Source organism: Anser anser (assembly GCF_964211835.1).
Source record: "Anser anser genome assembly, chromosome: 2".
Classification (NCBI taxonomy): domain Eukaryota; kingdom Metazoa; phylum Chordata; class Aves; order Anseriformes; family Anatidae; genus Anser; species Anser anser.
The window spans coordinates 102,386,705-102,408,048 of NC_139721.1; the positions used below are offsets into that span (position 1 = coordinate 102,386,705).

At 40.5% G+C, this 21,344-nt stretch overlaps 1 protein-coding gene across 6 annotated transcripts in view; it reads right to left on the reverse strand.

Moving 5' to 3' along the window:
• GLI3 (GLI family zinc finger 3) overlaps nucleotides 1–21,344 on the reverse strand; it is a 217,807-nt gene that overhangs the window by 60,927 nt on the left and 135,536 nt on the right. For all 6 annotated transcript variants that reach the window (XM_083825633.1, XM_083825630.1, XM_083825634.1 and 3 more), the window contains 2 exons: nucleotides 12,441–12,646; nucleotides 6,707–6,853 (listed from right to left, as the gene is read on the reverse strand). In XM_083825633.1, coding sequence (XP_083681759.1) covers nucleotides 6,707–6,853; nucleotides 12,441–12,646 — 353 coding nt within the window. The remainder of the gene's footprint in view (nucleotides 1–6,706; nucleotides 6,854–12,440; nucleotides 12,647–21,344) is intronic.

The following is a 21,344-nucleotide window of genomic DNA, read 5'->3' on the forward strand; positions in this document are numbered from 1 at the left end:
CCTTACACATCTGAGTGGGTTGCCCTTCTTTCTGTACATGCTATTCAAGATTTTTATCTGGTATTAAAAGCTGCCACTTTACTGCAGCTGTGCTTGTGTGATCAGATCTCTGTCTATAGTCCTCTTCCTAATCTGTGCTGAGTTTTGCCTCAACTGCCAACGTGGATGTCAATTCTCTTTGGCATCTGGCTGATACGTTGTTTTGTATTGTTTTTCCTTTTATGCACAAGAGACATTAGTCCATACTGCTCAGCCTTTCAATGAATATTCACCGTCTTGATTCATCATTTTAAACTTAGACATAGTCATTTATTTCTTCCTAAATCTACTACGCTTTATGTAATCCTTTTTATATCCTTCTTACAAGCTTGCTATCGTACTGCATCTGTTTGCTATTTTCTTAGTACCATGCTTCATATCTTTCAAAGGCTAAAATGCTTTATTTGTGCCAAAATAAAACCCAACGTTGATCAGCAGCTGTAAGAAGCTGCAATGTATTTAATAAGGAAATTAAAGATACATGCTATGGTAAGACAAAAATAGCAATACTTTGCACTTACATCTTTCATCCACTACTCATCTGCTGACTGTTCAGCCAGCATAAATTAGAACAACTCCTCTGAAGTCAGTAGGGGTAATGTAATTTGCCTCAGTTGAGGATACAATTTGAGTGTTTTATATGTGAATAAACTCTGTTATCGCTGTTTTACAAGGGGATGGCTAAGTACAGGTGTTCCTGGCTAAGCAGAAAGTGAACGGGACAAGACCTGATAGACACTGGCTGACCAGCGAAGTGAGATGTTGTTCAAGCACCATTACCACAGCAGCATCTATTACCAACTACCCCAATGGTGTGTTTTATATGACAGGAACTCTTTGTAGTTATGTGAACATTGATACGAACCCTCTAGCACAGACCTCATCAGGCCAGCAAGGAGGCAGCAGGCATACTCAGAAGGGGACAAGACCTCATTAAATTTCTGTATTTAAGTTTAGAGTCATTGTGCTCTACAGATGTCAGTATTTGAGCAGTTTCAAATGTGATGGTGGATCTGAAGTGCAGTTTTGAATCTGTACAACTACAAAGGGTTTGCTACTTATTTGGGAAAGTTGCTAGGAGCCTGCAAAATGTGGACTGATGGATACTGATTCTAACTGGAGAGGGGGAGCGTAGGTTTGATCAAAAAAGTGGAACAGTTACTAAGGACACTAACAACTGAACATCTTTCATTTGAAGCTAGACTGGGCAATAAAAGCAGGAGACAACAGCTGGGTTTTGCTTCTTCTGTGATCAGCCACTATTTTCTGTGCCAGCAGCACCCAGCTGAACTCATCAGTACTCCAGCCCATACCTCAGAGGAGTCTGAGCAACCATCACCAACAACTGTTGAAAGCTCTTATGATCTTGGAGAGAAGTACAGTCACCCTCAGCAGATCACCCAGGAGTGAAATCCATGCTCTCCATGGATCCTCAAAAACTGCAATGACTTCTGTCCTCCTCCTGCCTTTTCTGGACTGAGCCCATCTGCTTCACCCCGTGTCGAAGTCATGCCATGGCTCTTCTAAGAGCTGCTCCCAATGCTCATTAAACCTCCCCGTTGCCTCCCAGCTGCTGCCAGCAGCCAGCCCACTCCTCACCTCAGCACAGGGATACTCCAGGCCCTGTGCCAGGGCATGCCTGTCCCCTGCACTGTGGGAGATGCATGAGATCTGTGGGCAGTGACAAACAGAGAGGTCTCTTCCAGCTACTAGAGGAGAAGTGCTGAGCATTGGCTGCAGAGAGCCCAGGCTTTAGCCACACCATCCAGCAGTTTGGGGCTTCCTCTTCTCCTCCACGCAGTGCCCATTTCTAGCCCCACCTAGATGGCGGTATTTGCCAGCACCCTCCATATACCTGGGATGGGGCCAGTTTCCCAAGGGTGAACAGTCCCCTACATACAGGAGGACATTCCTGCTTCACAGCAGGAACCGACAGCCAAGGCCACACAAGAGCTCTACAGAATCTGACAGTGGGAGAAGGGGAGGCCACAACTTTCAACGCAGAAAATACAATTAAATGGAATTACTGTTTTTTCAGATCTCCATGGTTTAATTAGATTTTACATTCTTAAAAAGTCTTAAGCATGAGCTGTCCATTCATTAACCTGGAGAATGTTTGCTAAACCATTCATTTAGTATAACATCATTCTTACTCAGTCTATTACTATAAAAAGGAATAGATCACAATTTGTAAGTTACTCTGACTACTAAGACAAACTTTTCAGCCTTGCCCAGGCGTTTATTTTAAACACAAACACTTTGATATTTATTTAGCAATTTGAGATGTTTGTCTGCGCACTGTATTCTCCCACCAAAGCATTACATTCCACACTCTTTACAAAACGCTTTAAAACCAAAAAATGCAGGATTAGTGATTCACTAAAAATCCATTTACCTCTGGGCAAGCACTGAAAAAAAAATCAGCTTTGGCAAAGCATGTAAATGTAAGCTGAAAGCGAAGATTTGTTTAGGAACGTCACCTTTTTGGAGTAGATATTATAGTTAAAAAAAGCCAGTAGTAGATAGTAAAGACTACAGTGTGCCAACAGAAAACCCAGCAGGTGTCAGAAGAAAAGATCTTATTCCTGGGGTGGAGATCAATTCTAAAATAACAGATATCTATCTCCATCATAAATTTCAAAAATGGAATATGCCATCCAGCAAATTTGCCCATGAATTTGATTTCTGAGCTGAAGTTTTTAGCATTACTTAATCATTTATAAGGCAATCTTCAGACATGTATCATTTATTCCATCCCTCTAAATCAAACTTCATCAAATCTGTTTTATTCCATCCCTTTAAATCAAACTTCTTTGAACCCATCCAAGGCATTAGTTTCTATTGGAAGTTGTGAACATGGAAGTTTGGTGTTGTTTTTTTTTTTTTTTTAGTTAAAGCATTCTTTTTTATTTCTTTTCCTTTTGGTTTCTGCTCACGTATGTATAAACTTTGTTTTCACTTCATGAAAGTCTGTCATGAATTTTGTCTTTGTTTCCAAAATGCTCTGTCACTCATCAATGCAAGAGGAAAAGGAATGGCTTTGCTATTCTGCATTCATTCTCCAGTTGTGGTTGAAAATCAGAAATCAAGCAAGCCTAATCCAAAACTCCTCACATAGGTTCAACTGCTCAGGTAAGCCTAATTCGTTACATCAGCAGAGTTGCTATCAGTGTCTGTAATGGCAAAAGGGGTAGGCCAATGCTGAATGGCTTCTGAAAAAGGAAAATCTCCTATTCTGAGTGAGCACAGGCAGAAGTTAATCAGAATGAGGATATTAATACTGATTGGAGGTGAACCTAGAAACTTCAGGGAACATGCTTGCCAACCTTAAATGTTGGACTAGATGATCTGAGAGATCTTTTCCAACCTGAATGATTCTATGATTCCATTATTCCACTAAACACAATTCAAAAGCAGAGTACAATTTATTCTCCAAGGGAAATATGCAGATATCAACCCCCAAAAGCTGTGTGATTTTTAGAATTATGTAAGTGATTAAAAGACAGGTATTGCATACAGTATCTTTCCAGCCACAATAATGAATTACAGTTGCTGCTACTGCCAATAGCAACAGCTATTTCCACAGCTACTCTCCTGGTTACTTTGATGTTATAATTAAAGGTAACATATCTGACCCCTTAAGATCAAGGAAGATGATGGGAAGACTTGGTGAGGGATTTTGGCTGCCAAAACGGCAGAAAAGCATTATAAACAACAAAGAACATTCTGGTCCACTTTTCATGCCTCACGTGAGAGGATGAGGAAACATGCCAATCAAGTATACAGGAATTTGGCCTTATTCTCCCACAACATATTAAAAAGTTCATGGACAGTGAAGTTTAGAGCTTCAAGAAGTTTCTTCCTCCTTAGGCAACATTTAAGTTTCTGATTAACCCTTCTCTCGCTCATATCATCCACAATTGTGGGCATTATTATTTATATTACGGGACAGGGTAAAGATGCCAGATTACTGTGCTAGGTGCTGCATAAGCACACAGTTAGGAGACAGACTTGCATTACAAAATAAGAACAATGTCTTGCTTGTATCTATTTGGTTGCTGTGTGGAATAAATGAGCAGCAGTCTTTGAGATGAGTTAACTCACTCAGAATTTGATAGCAGATAATGAGGCAAACTACTAGTCTCTCTTCTGTTTCCTTTGCCAAGACTGGGCAAAGGTGAAAGAGTACTTTTAAGATCACTATATAAACCCTTAAGAAGAAAGATGCAAACAAATGACATTGCTTTGCATTGATCACTGTACTCAGCTATTAAATGCAAACATGGGCATTCTTATTGTGGTTTTCTTTTTTTTCTTTTTTTTCTTTTTTTTCTTTTTTTTAAAGCCTTAGTATTGGCTTCCTGCTAATTGTTTTGTTCTCTTTTCTAATGTAAAATTCTGACAAAGAAGAAAGGGGTTTTCTTTAGCATGATGAATGATAGGACATTCAGATTCTTATTTAATGACAATTAATTTACTGTATACCCATGCAAGTTAAGATAGTTTTAATTAGTTTTTACAAAGTAAAAGGGTAACTTCATACTCTATTTAGATAAAAGCAGCTATTGCCTGACTAAACACATTCTCATCAAATACAGAAGGTGAGCTGAGTGACCTTTGTAGGATTCGTTATTTTAATTCTCTACTTACTGTTTAAAAATAACCCATTTGCATAATATTGTTACACATTTTTTGTCTTTAACTCTGAAATAATCCCTAGTTGGAAAGTTGCTGCTATAATGAATCTCAAATGTGTGATTTTAATTTTTAAAAACAAACACAAAACAAATTAAAGAGCACATTTCAAATATATAGCTGCTAAAGCTGGTGACAGCAAACATTCTTATTAGAGCTAGTGTTTAGGTACATTTTATGAATGGAATGAAGTTATGGGCAAAGGTCAATACACTTCCCCTCAAATAACAAGTGATAATACGCTTGGGATGCAAAAACTGTAATTCTATGTAGATTACAGCATATATAATCTCTACTCACACAAGAAGGTCCTTTGTGCATATGCCATTATCGGTATGAGTACTGCAGTGCCTTCTGATTTTCTTAGGTTTTCTATCATACACCTAGGTATCCATCTTCCTATATACTGAACAGGCCCATTCCATCACATCTGCCTCTAAATACGTGGTTTGGAACTTCTATCTGTGTGCATTTGGAAACTCCCAATAGGAACCAAGAACATCACAAGTACAGAATATCCCTTTACTTCAATGAAGTCACATCCATTTATACAAGCTAGGGATTTTTCCTTGCAACTGGAACACAGCAGAAGATTTACATTACCTGAACTGCTACCACAACAGAATTTCCATTCTGCAAGCTATTATTAATATGCACCAATTGCATTACCAGTGTACCTCATCTTTCCATATCCCTCTCAAAATCCAAATTAGGAAGTATGACATTCCTAAGCTTTCAAGCACTGAAACCTGCACATTAATTCTTGTTCCATACTCCTTGTTTTGCTTTATTACGTTCTTCAAGGTATTTTACATTACTGTGAAATCACTATGCACACTGCCAGTGCAATATGAGACTGATAACAGAAACTGAATTAAAAAATCCTTCATTATCAAGGTAACAAAATGGAAATAGTTTGCCTTCCCAGTCCCACAGTTATCTGTCTTGCCTGATTCTTGTAAAGACTGCTGGTCAGTCAAATATGTCACACTCCCAGGAGTGTGTTTTGCAGGGGTAGCTACCAATATTCCCATGTGTTCCAGAGGTGAATCTCCCAACTCCCACACTCCTGGGGATCAGCAGCTATGGCAGGCAGCCAAAAGTGGGACACGGGTAAGAAGAAACCACATGCTAACAAAGATTTTAAAAAGCTGTGGGACAATAAGGTGGTCTAATGCTATTGCATTGTTCTGTACTACCAAGCAAGAGTCAACAGTGCTTGTCTTTTGTTATTGCCTTTTACTTCCCTTCTGGAAGAAACAAAGTTCATCCCAATAAGCATACGAACATCTTCTGACTAGAGGGGAGTACTCTGCATTACCTTTCAAGCTGATCAAAAGAAGCAACAGTGAACAGTTTGGAATGGTGTGCTCTCTTTTCTTCCTTCACCAGAGAAAGGGAGATATGTCAAAGGTCTGAAAGATGCTGAAGTGGGTAAAGAATGTTCTTAATACTAGGGAAAACTAAGACAGGATCCTTAAGAATTCAGCAACCTGCTTCACCTTAGAAGCAGTATCAAAGTCTGTGATGCCTACGCCTACAACTTGTAGGCATGCCTACCATTCTCTAAGAAGGAGGGGAACATGCTCTCCTAATGGAAAAACAGACATAAACCTTTTATTAACAGAGAGCTCATCAGGGGAAATACTCACCCTAACGATAAAAGTGAGTTACTGATTGTGAATAGAAAAGGACACTTTCAAAAGCACTCAAGCCCTGCTGGAAATAAAATGTATAACCTACTTTCAGGAGCAGTCCTGTTCCTCTCCCTACTTTCTTTCACAGTTTACTTTCAGACTCAATATAACCTTTGTACTTCTGGCAATCAATGCTTAGGTCTTCTCTTCCAGCCTCATGAAGAGGCTTGTGTTGACTCCCACTTCCTTTATCTGCGTGGAGACCTTTTGGGTCAGACCAGGAATGACAATGTAGTTCCTTTTGCAGAACTGTATTTCTAGAAAATGTCACTTACTATCCATGGCATGAAGATATTCCATATGAAGAGCACCGGCTCCAGCAGTGGCAGCTGAAGGAATGATGTCTGCATACGGGCTGCGCTGGCCTGCCAACAGAGCCATCTGATGATAATATTCAGCTGGACTGACGCCAGCATGTGGAGCTAAAAACACAACATAAAAAGCAGCGTTAATGACGTAAGATAAACGAAAAGGAAGGTTTTATCACATTTCTGGTTTCTCTGGCTATTAAAACAGCTTGTTTATTTTTTATGTAATGCAACATCTGCAGTAAGCACTACCGGTCAATGTATTTCAACCAACGATGCAAATGCAAAGACACCATTCAAAAACAGCAAGCATAAAGTATTAATGAGCTCAGTGATCTCATTTTTTTATATTTATTATTAAGTGATTCAAAAAGTGACAGGCTGACAGCAATGGAAACTAGTACGATTTATTTCATTCCATAAAAAGCTAACCACATGCAGGAAAACCTTCCTAGAGCTTTCTTCTCATTTACCTCACCCCTGGCCCAAAGGAATCCATTGCTAAGGTAACAACATCGTTCAACTTCCATAACCATTCAGATTTCTGGAGTCTCTGATCAGAAGACCAGAGGAGGGATCCAGAGGAAGGCTACAAAGATGCTCAGAGAGCTGGAACACCTCTCTTATGAAGAAAGGCTGAGAGAGCTGGAGATGTTCAGCCTGGAGAAGAGAAGGCTCCGAGGAGACCTCACTGTGACCTTTCAATACTTAAAGGGGTCTTATAAAGAAAATAGAGAAGGACTCTTTACTTGGGTAGATAATGATAGGACAAGGGGGAATGGTCTTAAACTAAAAGAGGATAGATTTATACTAGACATTCGGAGGAAATTCTTCACTGTAAGGGTAGTGAGGCACTGGAACTGGTTGCCCAGAGGAGCTGTGGATGCCCTGGATGTGTTCAAGGCCAGGCTGGATGGGGCCTTGGCCAACCTGATCTAGTGGGTGGCATCCCTGTCCATGGAAGGGGGGTTGGAACTGGGTGATCTTTGAGGTCTCTTCCAACCCAAACCATTCCATGATTCTATTACTCTAAGACCTCTGGTCTTCTGAGACTTTCACTCACAGTGACAGTTTGCATAAAAGTTTAGGAGTAAACAAGGACAAAGCACGCTTTCAGGACAAATACCTGCCATCCATGAACAGGGGAAGGTTGGTTGCTTTTTTTTGGAGGACAGACTGAAGTCAATGAATGCGGCCATCCCATCCTTCAAAGTTCATATATACATGTACTTGACTTATAAGCATGTTTGCAGAGTCAGAAGCACAGATAAAATGGGCTCTACTACCCGTAAGTGATCTTACGAGTGATTCAGTCCTCTGATAGTGACTTATATTAGCCTTTCTCTCCTGCAAAAATAATGTGTGAGCTTTCTGTTCCCCTGAAGTTTTCAAGAGTCTATCAACTAATGGGCAACTATAGATAAACACAAAAATCCATGTCATTTTAGTATCATCTCGTTTCAGCAGGCTCCAAATGCTACTGTAAGAACAGGGTCATTTCATGGGCTTCTTTGAGAAGTACTGAAGTGATCAAAAAATGAACTGCGCTCCATTCCTGATTCTGACTCTAGCTTGCTGTGCAAACTGAGGTGAGCAGACTTCATCTCTACTCTCTACTTCTTCCACTTGCAAAACAGCTAAAATTTCCTTACACTCTGCTCACCAGAAGATGATACATCAGCCCATCAGTTAGCCTAAAGAACTTAAAGCTACTTAGCTTAAGAAGCTACACCACAACTTTTTTTTTATTACTATTATTATTATTTCATATTATTTAATGAGACATTTCTTTGATCGCAGTAACCAAATCCTGAATGGAAACAGAATTTCAAGCTGCAGTTCTGTGTATTACTAACTTACCTGAATATTCTTACTTACATAGTACTACTAAAAATATAATTTATGTTTACATTAGAGAATTGGATCCCAAATACAAACCTCAGAAGCAAAGAAACAACATTTATACTAAATGGAGGAAAATACAGCACGGGAATTGGAGAAAAGTTTATTCAGCAACCACATTTCTAAAGTGCATCACCTGCCTTTATTTTTACCAAATAGAATTGAAGAAAATGCTCTTCAAGTTATGTCAAATACAACCAATTTTCAGAAAAGATTCAAAAAAATAGAAGTACACTGAACAGGAACTGAAATGGTATAAGAAAATAAGCTGAGATAAATTAAAGGTTGCTGGTATATTTTTCCAAATTACAAATTTGTCTTTTTAATTAAATATAATCTACTTCAGCCACCATCATTTTCTGTGAAATGGCAAGAAAAACATTCAGACCAGATTCCAAAAGACAAGTAACTCACCCTGAATCACCGATTTTAAAGTTTTACAGTAGTAGGCAACCACCATATCTTTCCAGACACACTTAACATACTTCCTGAGCTTTCTGACATAAGTGTCTGGGTTAACTAACAATAACATTGGCTGCAAACTTTAAAATGAACTGCAGCAGAGCACATAGCAAGCTCATAATTGCATTACTAAATGTTCCATATGCTGAGAAATGCTCCGGTGCTCTTTAAAGATCATTTCTTACTACCTTCTTCAAACATAAAAAATTAGCCTACTAAATGATGTATTGCATGAAGGGTAAATGAAGGGTAAACGGGAAGGCCCACAGCACTGAATTTTCTCCTGTTTATCCCTGGGTAGCTTCAGCTTTGCTCCTGCCTTTTTACAGGAGGAGGCATCTGCTTCTGTGCTTCTGCATTTGTGGTCATTGCTGAGCTTTGTTCGAGCTCTCAGCTTGACACACACCAGCAAGAGTGGGTTCAGTCCTTAACCCTGCCTCGAACACTCGTGTTATTCCGAGGAACCCTTGTCCATCCCCAGCCCACTGGCTCTGCTGGGCAAGGTGAAGTGACACGGTACATGACGCTACCATCACTGCTGCTGTGGCAGTCATTAATTACAGCTGGCAAAACCTGTAGTAAATGTGAAACTGCTCTTAGTTATGTTACGGATTGTTTTGGCTCCTGGCTATCCCCTGATCTGTAAGACAACAGACTGAGCCCAGTAGTACACTGACCTAATTATTTAAGTGGCCTAAAGCAATTAAGAGTAGCAAGAGAAATCTCACTATGACTTTCAGAAGAACAGTAACAACTTACAAGTTGTCAAATTTCAAATGCTATATGACTTAAGGCATGATGTCCACCATGTTATCAGTACTTTATGTGCACGTCTCCCTTTAAATCACAGGATTTTAAATTTTCATTGCAGTGCCCAAGCCATGATCTGGACTATCTGATTCCAGGAACCTTCACCTGAAAAAAAGCCATTTTATTGTCTGACTAACCTGATGACAACCTATGGATGCCAGAGAACAAATTTAACAGCTTTTCAATAAGTATGTTGTTTTATTAAAATATCTCCAATGCCTCCATTTACTGTATTTTCAGGAATTGCTGCACAACACTTGTGCTGCAGCAACTCATCAAAGGTGAGTCATGAACCTAGAGAAAATGTGAACTAACATGTAATTGTTTAAAAAACAATGAAAAAAGCTTTACCTAGTACATTTAACTTGTACTTATGAAAGGCTAAGTTTGTGTATAAAGTCAGTGACCAAAGCTCAAGGCATGAGCAGTAATGCATCAAGACTGTGTCTTGCACACCTAAATGTCTCATGCCATTTGAAAGCCCCTGGATATCCAAGGCTGGCAGACACGAAACAAGCCTTAAAGGAGAAAACTACCTTTCTGAGGTGGCAGCTGGAGGCAAGGTAAGATATTCCACAGACCTCATCCGACAGCAGACACCTAATTTGTAGACATGTGAGTCTTAGCACTACTGTAGTTATGACTGAGCTCCAGATTCAGCTAGTAAAATATTAGTGCCTATATTTGTGTTAGCTGAATAGTTTCCTAAGGCTTCACTGACTGCATTATGTAGATCTCACTGCACTATAATGGCAAAATAGCACACCAACATCACAGGTAGGGTTCTGTACTGTAGATACTTAAAATTAGTTGCCAAAATCTGAAATTGAATTCTACCCTGAAACACTCTAGAGTTTCGGAGAGATTACTACTGGCCTGAAGAATATGACAAAACACCTCTAGGAGATCTCTGCCTTTCTAGAGTGTTGGGTGATAGTCAGATGCCCCAGAGTATTTGGATGGCACTATATGCCTACACCTATGCAAGTGAAGTAAGCACCATTTACCCGAGACCGAGAACTTACAAAGGATAATGTCCTATATTTGTGTGATAGGTGGTTTCCTTCCTTCCTTTCTTGGTATGTGCAATTGGAGGTACCTTAGCATAAATGAAATTCTGCATGAATGTGATTCAGAAGGCTACTAAAGAAAAGATAGCAGTGTTCTGCATATTAGCTTTTATGAAAGAACAAATATGCATTGCAAGAATTTTCTCAAAATATGCCATAACATTATAGATATATTATGTTTATCCCATATCGAATGTTCCAAAGCTCCCTGAGTATCTTTGAGCATCCAAACTGTTACTTCAAAATATGCATGTTTCAAACTTAAAAAAGAAAATATCTGTGCTGAAATAAAAAGGGTGGAATTAGCAAGGATTCATATAACATCCAAAGTGCTACTAGAAACGCCTTATGTGAATGCCATATAACTTGACAGACACTAGGTCATTAAAATTTATTCTCATAAGAATATGTGCCCATAACTAATGGATTAACTGTAAAGGTATATGTTCTTATAAGTGAGGACTAATTAGTTATCCATTTGGATAGGGTGCACTGCTCATTTTTCAAATTCACCTAAAGGCAGTTTAACTCTGCTAAGTTTCTGCATACAGTGGGCACATCTTTTCCATAGTTAAAATAACAGTTTAATTATCTTCACTACATATTTGTTTGCTAGTGTGTTATATTTCAGCTCTCTTCAGCAAATACTACGATTTTGAAATGTCAAACTACTTACCTTATTATTGAAAAACCTACTGTTAATGAGACTGAGACCATGTGCAACTCTATTCATTGCTCACTTCACCAACATTCCCACTGAAATGAATAGGAAATGTGCCAGAGTAACAACAAGACCTATTGTGGAGGTTCACTAAAAACCCAAATAACCTGGACAGTAATAGCTATGGTCCCACCAAGACCTAAAGTATCAACATTTCAAGTATGCTGTCCACCTTTTAAACTAAAGGTGTTTGTCCTTATCATCAGCCACTTCTTTTATTTCAGTTTCATATCTCTGGGCTAGGGTAAATGGAAATAAATCTACAGAACTTTAAACAGAACTATTGACTAAATATACCAAATCAATACATGGTTTACATAACTGAAAAATACTATGTTAATTAACAAGCCTTTGCACTTGAACTCCATGGCACTACATGATTTGCACTCATTAAGAATGTGGCTCAAATCAGTGAAGATGCACAGGGTTTCTTCGAAGATCAAAATCACACCCAGGGTCAGCTCCACAAACAAAAGATGTCACAAGACACACACCACCCTTCCAGCTTAAATTTTGAATGAGGCAAGGCTTTTTTTTTTTTTCCTGAAGTTTCAACATTTGTGAAATGTACAAATGAGCCGTGATAGGCTGATGAAGTATTGAAACATTTATGACATAATGAATATGTCTGACAAACCTGCTGAAGCTGCTTTGAATGAGGGGGAAAAATGTTGACAAGATTAATATAACTTTAGTTGCTACAATGACAGAAAACAGGAAGCCTGTCTTAACCCACCGTCTGTCGGGCTGAGTCCGCGTGCTGCCGAGATCATGGACAGGGACGGGCTGCTGTGCAGGGACCGGATATAGTCCATGTACGGATTAATGTACGGGTGAGGAGTGCTGAAGGGAGACTCTGATGCTGCAGCGGGATTTCTGTGCGGGGAAATTCTAATGAATGGAAGGTCTGAATACGTTGGGCTAGTGGATAAGGCAGAAGGCCTGGAAGGCAAGAGGAAGAAAGAAAAACAAACAAAAAACCAGCCAGGTTATCTATATGATAAACAAAAACAGTTTAAATGTAACACATTTATTTCTTGAAAAAATAACAACTGGGTTGCACATGTAGTAACTTCCACCAAATTCAACTGCCTGCCGAGAGAAAGGAAAGGAAATGGATTCTTCTCTCTACCTATTATTAGCAACATTTCTCTGGCCAGTTTTAACACAAGCTTATATATAGTTTAATCGTTACATCCCTCAATACCCTTTCTCCATAGAGTTTAGCAGATAATCGCTTTAATTAGCGTGAAATATGCACCCTGTATACCAGATATTAATTACTGCTGTAATATGGAAGACATACTGAGATGCTGAGTCACTTACGTCTTCATGACCATGTCTATTGGGAAGAAAGTTTTGAGTCACACTGCACCCACTCCCTTGCTTTGCCAGCTTACCCTTCCTGAAAGTGCAAGATTGAATGTCTGTACAGAAATAATTTCAGAAAACTCAAACTTTGTAAGCCATTAAGACAGCTGGGCACTTTGGAGCAATTTTGTTGTCCCTTCCCACAAAAGCTGGTGAAAACTTGGTGGCAAAGGAGCAAAGATTGCTGCATGTGTTTGCTTTTAGCCTGGCACCAAAGACTGATGCCTTTAACAAGTCAACAGTAATTAAATACATCACCCACACGAAGGGAGAGCTGTGTTGCATTCTCAGGCTGCGTGTACCAAGCTGTGATGAAGCAAGGCTGAAAGCTGAGTTCACAGCTGACAAAAGACAAGAAACTTGCTGTAACCTTCTTCACCATCACACCCTGACGGTATGACAGCTTCAGGACTCAGAGTGAAGACCCTCCTCTCACAGCATCCAGGCTCCAAAGGCACTGGAAGAAGTCCAAATTTCATCAGAAGGGGTTGGGGTGCCTGCCCTTGCCAACCTGCTCTTTGGCAAAAGACAATGATTAAGCCTGTCATGTATTTGCTCTAGTCCAACTGGTTGACCCGAACTAAATGTCTTTTTGTCCCTATTTTTCCAATTAATTTAGCATATATACAACACAGACACAGGCAGCAGCTGTGAGAGCAGCAAGGGCAGCCTGTTCCTTTGATGCTGCTGGCTTACAAAGAATAATAAAACAAGAAATGTATTTTTTTTCTTTTAACATACACACACCACGATCAATGGAGATAGTTGTCATCACCTAGAAGGCCAACAGAACATAATCTTACATGTGAGACAATTCTACCCTGCTATCAGCTTGGAAACACTAACCTATGAATGGGACAGAGATCAAAGTTATGCATTCCTAACAGGATACCAGTTTCCCTGCAACAAAATCCACAAGGGCTCATAAAATCTGGGGAATAAAGACCTTTCCTGTTGTGCTTTTCTCCCTCTTCCCCCTTTCCCTTCCTTATTTGGCTTCTGTGTGTTTCTTGCCCTCGCAAGGCTTTCTGCAAGGTAAGCCTTCCACGTATGAAAATACCTCCCTGCTCTGAAGTTTGTTACAGAGCTGCATTGGCTGTGTGCTAGCAGCAGGCATCAGAGCAATCACTCCTTTGGCACCCAGGCAAAGCACCCACGAGAAGTCCAGTCACTCTCCATTCATTGTGTTTAAAATGCACTTAGCAGCAGAAACCAGGAGCAGTTTCCCACCACTGTGCAGAGCAGGCATCCCCTTTCCTCAGAGCACCTTTTCTCTGCATGCTTTTGATTTGCCAGTGTTTTGGAAACACAGCTTTGGTGGAAACACAGCTTTGCTCTGGTTGGTATTGTGAAACCCAAGCAGCCATGAAGCATTAGCTGTCTTGTGGTTCCCTGCCAGGCCAAGGGTGGAATGCAGGAGCCTTGAAACTCATGGCGAAGTAGGAAGCGAAAATACCACAGCTGGATATCACATTACAGGGTGAATTTCCCATCCCAGCAGTGAGGAAAATGCAGTAGTATAGCAAATTCGATACACGTCTAACAAAGAAACTAAGTTTGGAAACTCACAATGTCACTTTACAAATCATTTCTTCTAATGTCGTATAAACTCGGAGCTTAAAACCCAAACAGAGTGCTGGCAAGCAGGAGCCCTGGTGTTATCTGGTGCATATAGAACAGAAAACTGTTAAACAGCTTTTGCAAGAAGGCTGCGAGTCTGTATTATCCTCAGTGATTCGCTCTCCAACTGGCCAACAGCCAGCCGCTGCAGCGGGAGCGAGATGAAGAGCCAGGCTGTCAGCCTCTCCCTTCAGACCCAGTGGGAGCCATTCAAGGACACTGGGACTCAACTGCTTCTCTCCTCCTCTGCCCTGCCTCTTCCTCTCCCTCCTCTCCTCCGCGTGCCTGGTGTCTGAGGATGCTACAGAAAGGACACCCATCTGGGTAACATCAATCAGCAGCAGGCACATACGCTGTATTAGCAGAGGCAGAAAGAAGGAGTCATCAGATTCCACATAAAATTCCTGACTCTGGACTCTAATGTTTACTAATCTTCTCTCCAGTATCTGATTTTAACTTGCTGCTAACTTCTCCAACTCAATTCCAGCCTGTGCTTTTCTCACTCCTTTGTGTTTCCAGACACTCCTTTCCTACTGTCCCATTTTCCCTCTGCCTTCATCTGCTCTCAGCTCCCGCTGTCTGAGCACTCCTGATTTCTTCCAATAAATGGAAAATCCCTTCCTTTCCTTCCCCCTCATAGTAAACTTCAGCATGGACATCTTTTGAATTGTTTAACTCCCTCCTTCAAACTAAAATATGACTTTTAGAAAGGGTGCAGCCAAACGTGCTTACTCTTAGCTGTTGTTTTCCCGTGCTGCATCTGATCTTACGTTGCAACCTCTTCACATACCAGTAAAGACTGACTTTTGTCCTGTGTAAATAACAAACACTACAGCCCAGGATTGGCTCTGCAGACACTGTCAGTGACAAGCAAATCACATCTCCAGATGTGAGTGGCACTCCTCCCCCATCATTTTTATTGCACATGCAGTTCATCACTGGCCTTGGCAAATGGTGCTCTGCCTTGGGTCTGAGGCCATGCCACAGGATACAACAAGCCTTCAGCATGAAAAAAGGCAGGTACGTTTTCAGAGGTACTGCTTGACATTTTATGCCTCATTTGTAAACCATGGGTAGGCAGGAATTCTGTGCATCTTCTCCTACACAGGGGTTTTCCTCTTCAGCAGCACACTTAGAGCACTAAGGCTTCCTCCAGATCAGGACCTTTGCGTCTGCACCCACAGCTCCTGCAAACTCAAATTTAATACAATGCCTAAGATAGTTTGAATAGTTATTTGAAGACAGAGGTCCCTGGGTTTGTGACATTAGGCTGATTTTATTCTACTCCTCAGTAATCTTGATTACACCTACACTCCTGACGTGTAAGAGAATGCCATGGTTTAACCCAGCAGGCAGCTCAGCAACACACAGACATTTGCTCACCCCCCAATTCCAAGTGGGATCGGAGAGAATATGGGGGGAGAAAAAGTTAAAGTTCATGGGTTGAGATGAAGACAGTTAAATGGGACAGAAAAGGAAGAGAAATAATAATAATAGAGTTAATTTTCCTCCTAGTAGCTGGTATGGTGCTGTGTTTGGGATTTAGGTTGAGAACAACGCCGATGTTTTAGTTGTTGCAGAGCAGTGCTTACACTAAGTCACAGGCTTTTCAGCTTCTCACATCACCATGCCTGTGAGGAGCCTGGGGGTGCACGAGGAACTGTGAGGGGACAGAACCGGGACAGAGAAGCAGCAGAAAGCAGGGCTGACTATGTAGGTGTCTCCTTTCTGGCCAGACTGCCTTCCTTTTCATCACAAACATGTCAAAATGCTTTGAATGACACACAACTACCGTACCTAACACAGCATCACCTACCCATCTCCAGTCTGCCAACTTCCCCTTGTCCAGATTCTGATGCTCTGGAGAGTCTCAACCACTCAGCAGGAGACTGGCACGTGCATGCCGAGGCAGTGAGATCAGTGTATGGGGAGGCAGGTATATTTTTTCCTATTAGTCATGACACTTTCCTTGATGAATGTTACTGAGGTGTCTGCAGAGTCTTAAAAACTTACATGGTCACACAAGTTCAGCAGCTGCAAACAGAATCAGATGCATGATAAATCACAAAAAGGGTGAAGCCACTTTTTTTTTTTTTAATACTTTCTCTGGCCGCTGCTGAACTACAGGTGAGCTATAAGTAAGAATTCAGTTATTATTCATAAAACTGGTGTGTCATTTTGTTCTGTTGTTTACAGCTGCAGTGGAGAAACTCTTCACACAAAGACCAACCAGCAGCAGATTTGGAATTCTGCCATCACAAAAACTGAACAAAGTGCAATTCCCTTTTCGGCCTGTGTAACCCTTTCTAAATTGGGGAAGGAGAAATATGGCATTCTGAAAACTGATGTGGCAATCATGAGTTAGTTACATCTATTTCAAAATATCACTACCTAGCATTATTCTGAAATGATCACGTATTTTTTCTATCAGCAGTAAGTGAGAGCAGGGGGTTCTCATACCACACACTTTAGGTTGCTTTTGGTACGTAAGCATTTGAAACGTTTTCAGTGAAGAAGATCAGATGCTTCAAATTCAAGTGGAAATGCTATCCCTTTCTTTGGTGGAATTGGAGAGGCCCACTCAGGCAGATGAAATACCACTCTCCGGCTATCAACAGAGTAGCAGCAAAAATCTATAGGCAAGTAAGCAAACACAGAACTTGACTTCATACATGGTCCTTCAGCCACCCCATCTGCTCAGTGCCAAATGGACAGGATTCAGGAGAATAATTTCCAGTCTCTGTCTCTCACCACTGGTGCAGTAGGGTAAGAGTTGCCATCTTAGCTCCAGATGTCCATTTAGAGAAGGTGCAGAGCATTCCCTACCCAGCCTTGTTTTCCCTACAAACTTGCACCTGTCCTCCCACCTGTGTTTCTGAACTACTCCAGGGGCAGGAATAGTTCAAGGTGCCAAGGAGCAGGAAGAGACAGCTGCCCCTAAGAGAAGGCAAGCCAGGAGCCCTGGATAACCCAGGCACAGGCAATGCACTCAGTCCCACCAGATCTGGGCCAGGTGAGCCAAGCCAGGTGCTGATCACAGGGATCATCAGCAGTCGGAGTCCTAGCAAAGTGATGAACCCCATCCAGGGGCGCAGTCAGGTGCAAAATGAGGGCCAAAGACACGACGGGAGACAAGCTACATCATAGCTCTGAGGGGTCCATCCAGGAAAACAGGTACCTCCTGAGCAGGCCCCAGGCCCACCCAGGAGCAGGGCCAGAGACAGGCACACCTTCAACAGAGCTCAGACAGGGACTGGGGGCCCTGGGCTAAGCTTAAGAAGCACTTCTGGGTGCATGTCTGTGGGTGACGGTCCTAAGTAAGGCTGTTCAATGCAGTTAAGGCCTCTTAGTGGCCTCAGGATCCTCACATCGGTTTTCTTTGCCTTGGAGAGCTGGAACTGCTCTAAAATGTGCCAAGATATCAATATAGTGCACATGGTCCCTGGTTTGGCATCCCCTGCAACTGTGAAAAGTACAGTGGGCCCAGATGCATGATGCAACCTCCGTGCTTGTCACAGAAGGCACTAAAATAGCAACGTTTCCTGGAAGCAGATTTAAGGCCACTCAGGAGAGCCACAAAGGTCTGTGTCACAGGAAAGTCTGGATCAAAATTTTGAGGTTGGTTTGGTGTTAGAGAGGTGATCTGTCACAAATGGCTTCCAAATTGCTTTAAGCTGTGCTTAGGTAAAAACCTCTTCTAAGCATAACCTATCTTAAAAAAAATCATGGTGATTTAAGCATTTCCTGATTTTAGAGGAAACTATAACTCCAGGACTGGATATTTTAATGCCAAGTTTTGTCCTGATAAATTTTTAAATGGCTCTTTTATGAATCTGTTGAAAAATACATTTATATTGAAAACAGCAAGTGATCCTTAACTATAACATTGTAAATATGACACTGAGCTGAGGTTACAGATGGAACAATAATCTATCTCACAGAACAAAGCTTGTCAACGAAGTGGGATGAAATATTGTAATATAACCTAATTTATTATTGCCTTTTCATCCATCTTGTTATATTATGAAAGTGTCAAAGTTCAAACCTCGATATTTAATCATTTAACAGTACGTTATTCAATGCTGGAGCAAGCATTGATGGCATAACTCTCATACCAATGATATCCATGCTGTTTCTCTGATATCTGTTCAATTCAGTCCTGCTTGAAGAATTGAAAAATGTTGAACTCATTAAACTGTCTATGATCCTTTTCTTTTTTACCTTTTTTTTTTTTTTAATCTCAAATAATCTTCTGATGGATGCCCCCAAAACGTTAACACTTTTATCTCTAGTAGACCCTGGAAGATGAAATAGCAATAAGTACTTTTCTTGCTAGGTAAATAGTCCTATTTTAAAGCACATAGCTAAATCCCTTTGGTAATACTTCCCATGTTAAATGATTATGCATGTTTAATACGATAACTATTTGTACAGACTGACCATTTTGCACCAGCAGTCAACAACTGGCTAGTAAAAACTTGTCATATTAAGAAAGCTGAGTTCTAAGATAGTAAGGCTTGACCCTGAAAATACAAGTGAGAACAATTCTAATAGTTGTGATTAGCCCAAATGATCAAATTACTCCTCACTGTTACAAGTATATTCATGGTTGTAGGTCCTTGATAAATCAGACTCATGCAACTAATTGTACACCAAAATGATATGGGAAAATCATGAGTCAAACAATCATTCTGTTTCTCAAAATCTTTAGTTGTTATTGTAGGGTTCAATACTATATAAACCTGAATCAATGAGAAACTGTCCACTGATTTCATTAATAAAATCCTGAAGTGATTGTGAATATACTTTTCATAAGCACAAAGTGCTGACCTAATTCTGCTGCCCTGACAGCCACCAGAAAACCTTCCACTGACTTCAATACAAGGACAGTGAGGACAGCACTGCCTATTTTTAAAATGCAATTCCACGGCTCCTTTTCTCCTTGCACTTCTAACTGAATTTGTTAGCTGTATGGCATTCTCGAAATCAGGACAGCTAAGCAAATGATTTAGAATGTTTAAAGAATTAGAGTTAATTGAATATATGGAAATGCCAGAGTGCTCTTCACGTGAAAGAGCTCCAAATACTACAAAGAACTGCACTGTTTACTGTAATTTCCTAATGGTGGAAAGGAAGAGGAGGGAAAATGACAACATGGCAACTCCTAATATGAGAGAGAACCTTGATTTCCTATACTGCTTTTCATGTTCCAACACTGGTCAATATTTAGCTTGCCTTTTCTCCTTGGTTCATGCTGGCCCTATAGTCAGTATGAGGAAGTAAGTCACAGAAATACATGTGATAGTAACCCTCCATTCAGTAGATACATGTACATATCAATCACGAATGGATCGGTGCCTATGTAGCTTACGTATAAAAGCAACTAGACCAGGATTTGAAGTACACAGGCCCTGTTCTGTGTTCCATCACTTATCTACTCTGCCACCTTTGACGAGTTTGCTCACTTGCTCTTCAGCTGTTTGCCCAGATGTAAAACTGTGGCAAAGTGCTCAGGAATTGCTTGGTGTCTACAAGGTCAGACCAATAGACACTATGCTATGAATATTTTCTCACTGTGGCAAGGACAGCATCTTACAAAATGGGTGCAGTTCTGGAATGCAAACTCATAAAATATACAAACAACCTAACTTTGGGTTAGATCAGAATTTTTCTCCCTCATAAAGTTAAAAGGTATTATTGCACAGGAAAAGATACAAGTGACTGCACAAGCAATGTTTGTGGTGCGGGAAATCATGCAAGACAACCAGCTGATGACCCACAGCAAAAGCATATTACTCTGGTTCGCCTTTCCTTATTTGGGAAGTCTTAACATTATGCAGTTACAGTTAAAAATTGGCTACATTAATCAACACACCAAATCCTTAGTCAGTGACTGCATTCCTTATTTTCAAATGATGGACTGCCTCAATGCAGATCCAGCTTTTTACTTACTTTCTCTGCTACCTGCAATACTTCATAAATAACCCAAACATCAGTTCATGGACAGTTCATGGACTCACTCAAGAGATGTTTATACCATAAAAAAGAGTGTATATTCATTCAATTACTTAATATTTTTAACATTTTGTTTACATAAGGTCAAGCTGTAACACTGATGACTTTCATCCTAAATTAACACCTGTACAGTAAGCAACTGCTACTTCAGATGCCACTGAGCATATTCATTTCTTCATTGCACAAGTGCTGGCTTGGAGTCTTTTCGTATGTTCCTAAAAAGTGTATGTAGGCACTATGTTTTTTATTTTTTTCAAAATGCACATAAAACCCTGTCTTCTCAATGTTTCTCCAAGTCAAGCTTGGGCTTTATATTCTCACCCTCACATAATGATAATCTCACTGTTAACCTGCTTTCACACACATCAAGACTCACTAGAGTTCATTTGCCAAAACATATTGGCTGTGAAGTCTTCGTCGAGCTCCTTGTATTTGCACAACACTCACTCCACAGAGTGCTGACCCTGCACAGAGCTGTTGGACATTACAGCAATGCAAACAATCAATAAAAGTAATGCTAGCCAGATTTGGCCAGCTGGGATTTCCATTGCTTGTTTCTGGTAGAGCCTTACCAAGGAATTGTTTTAGCTCACTCAGCTCACACTGACTTCTATGAACCATAAATAGAATAAGA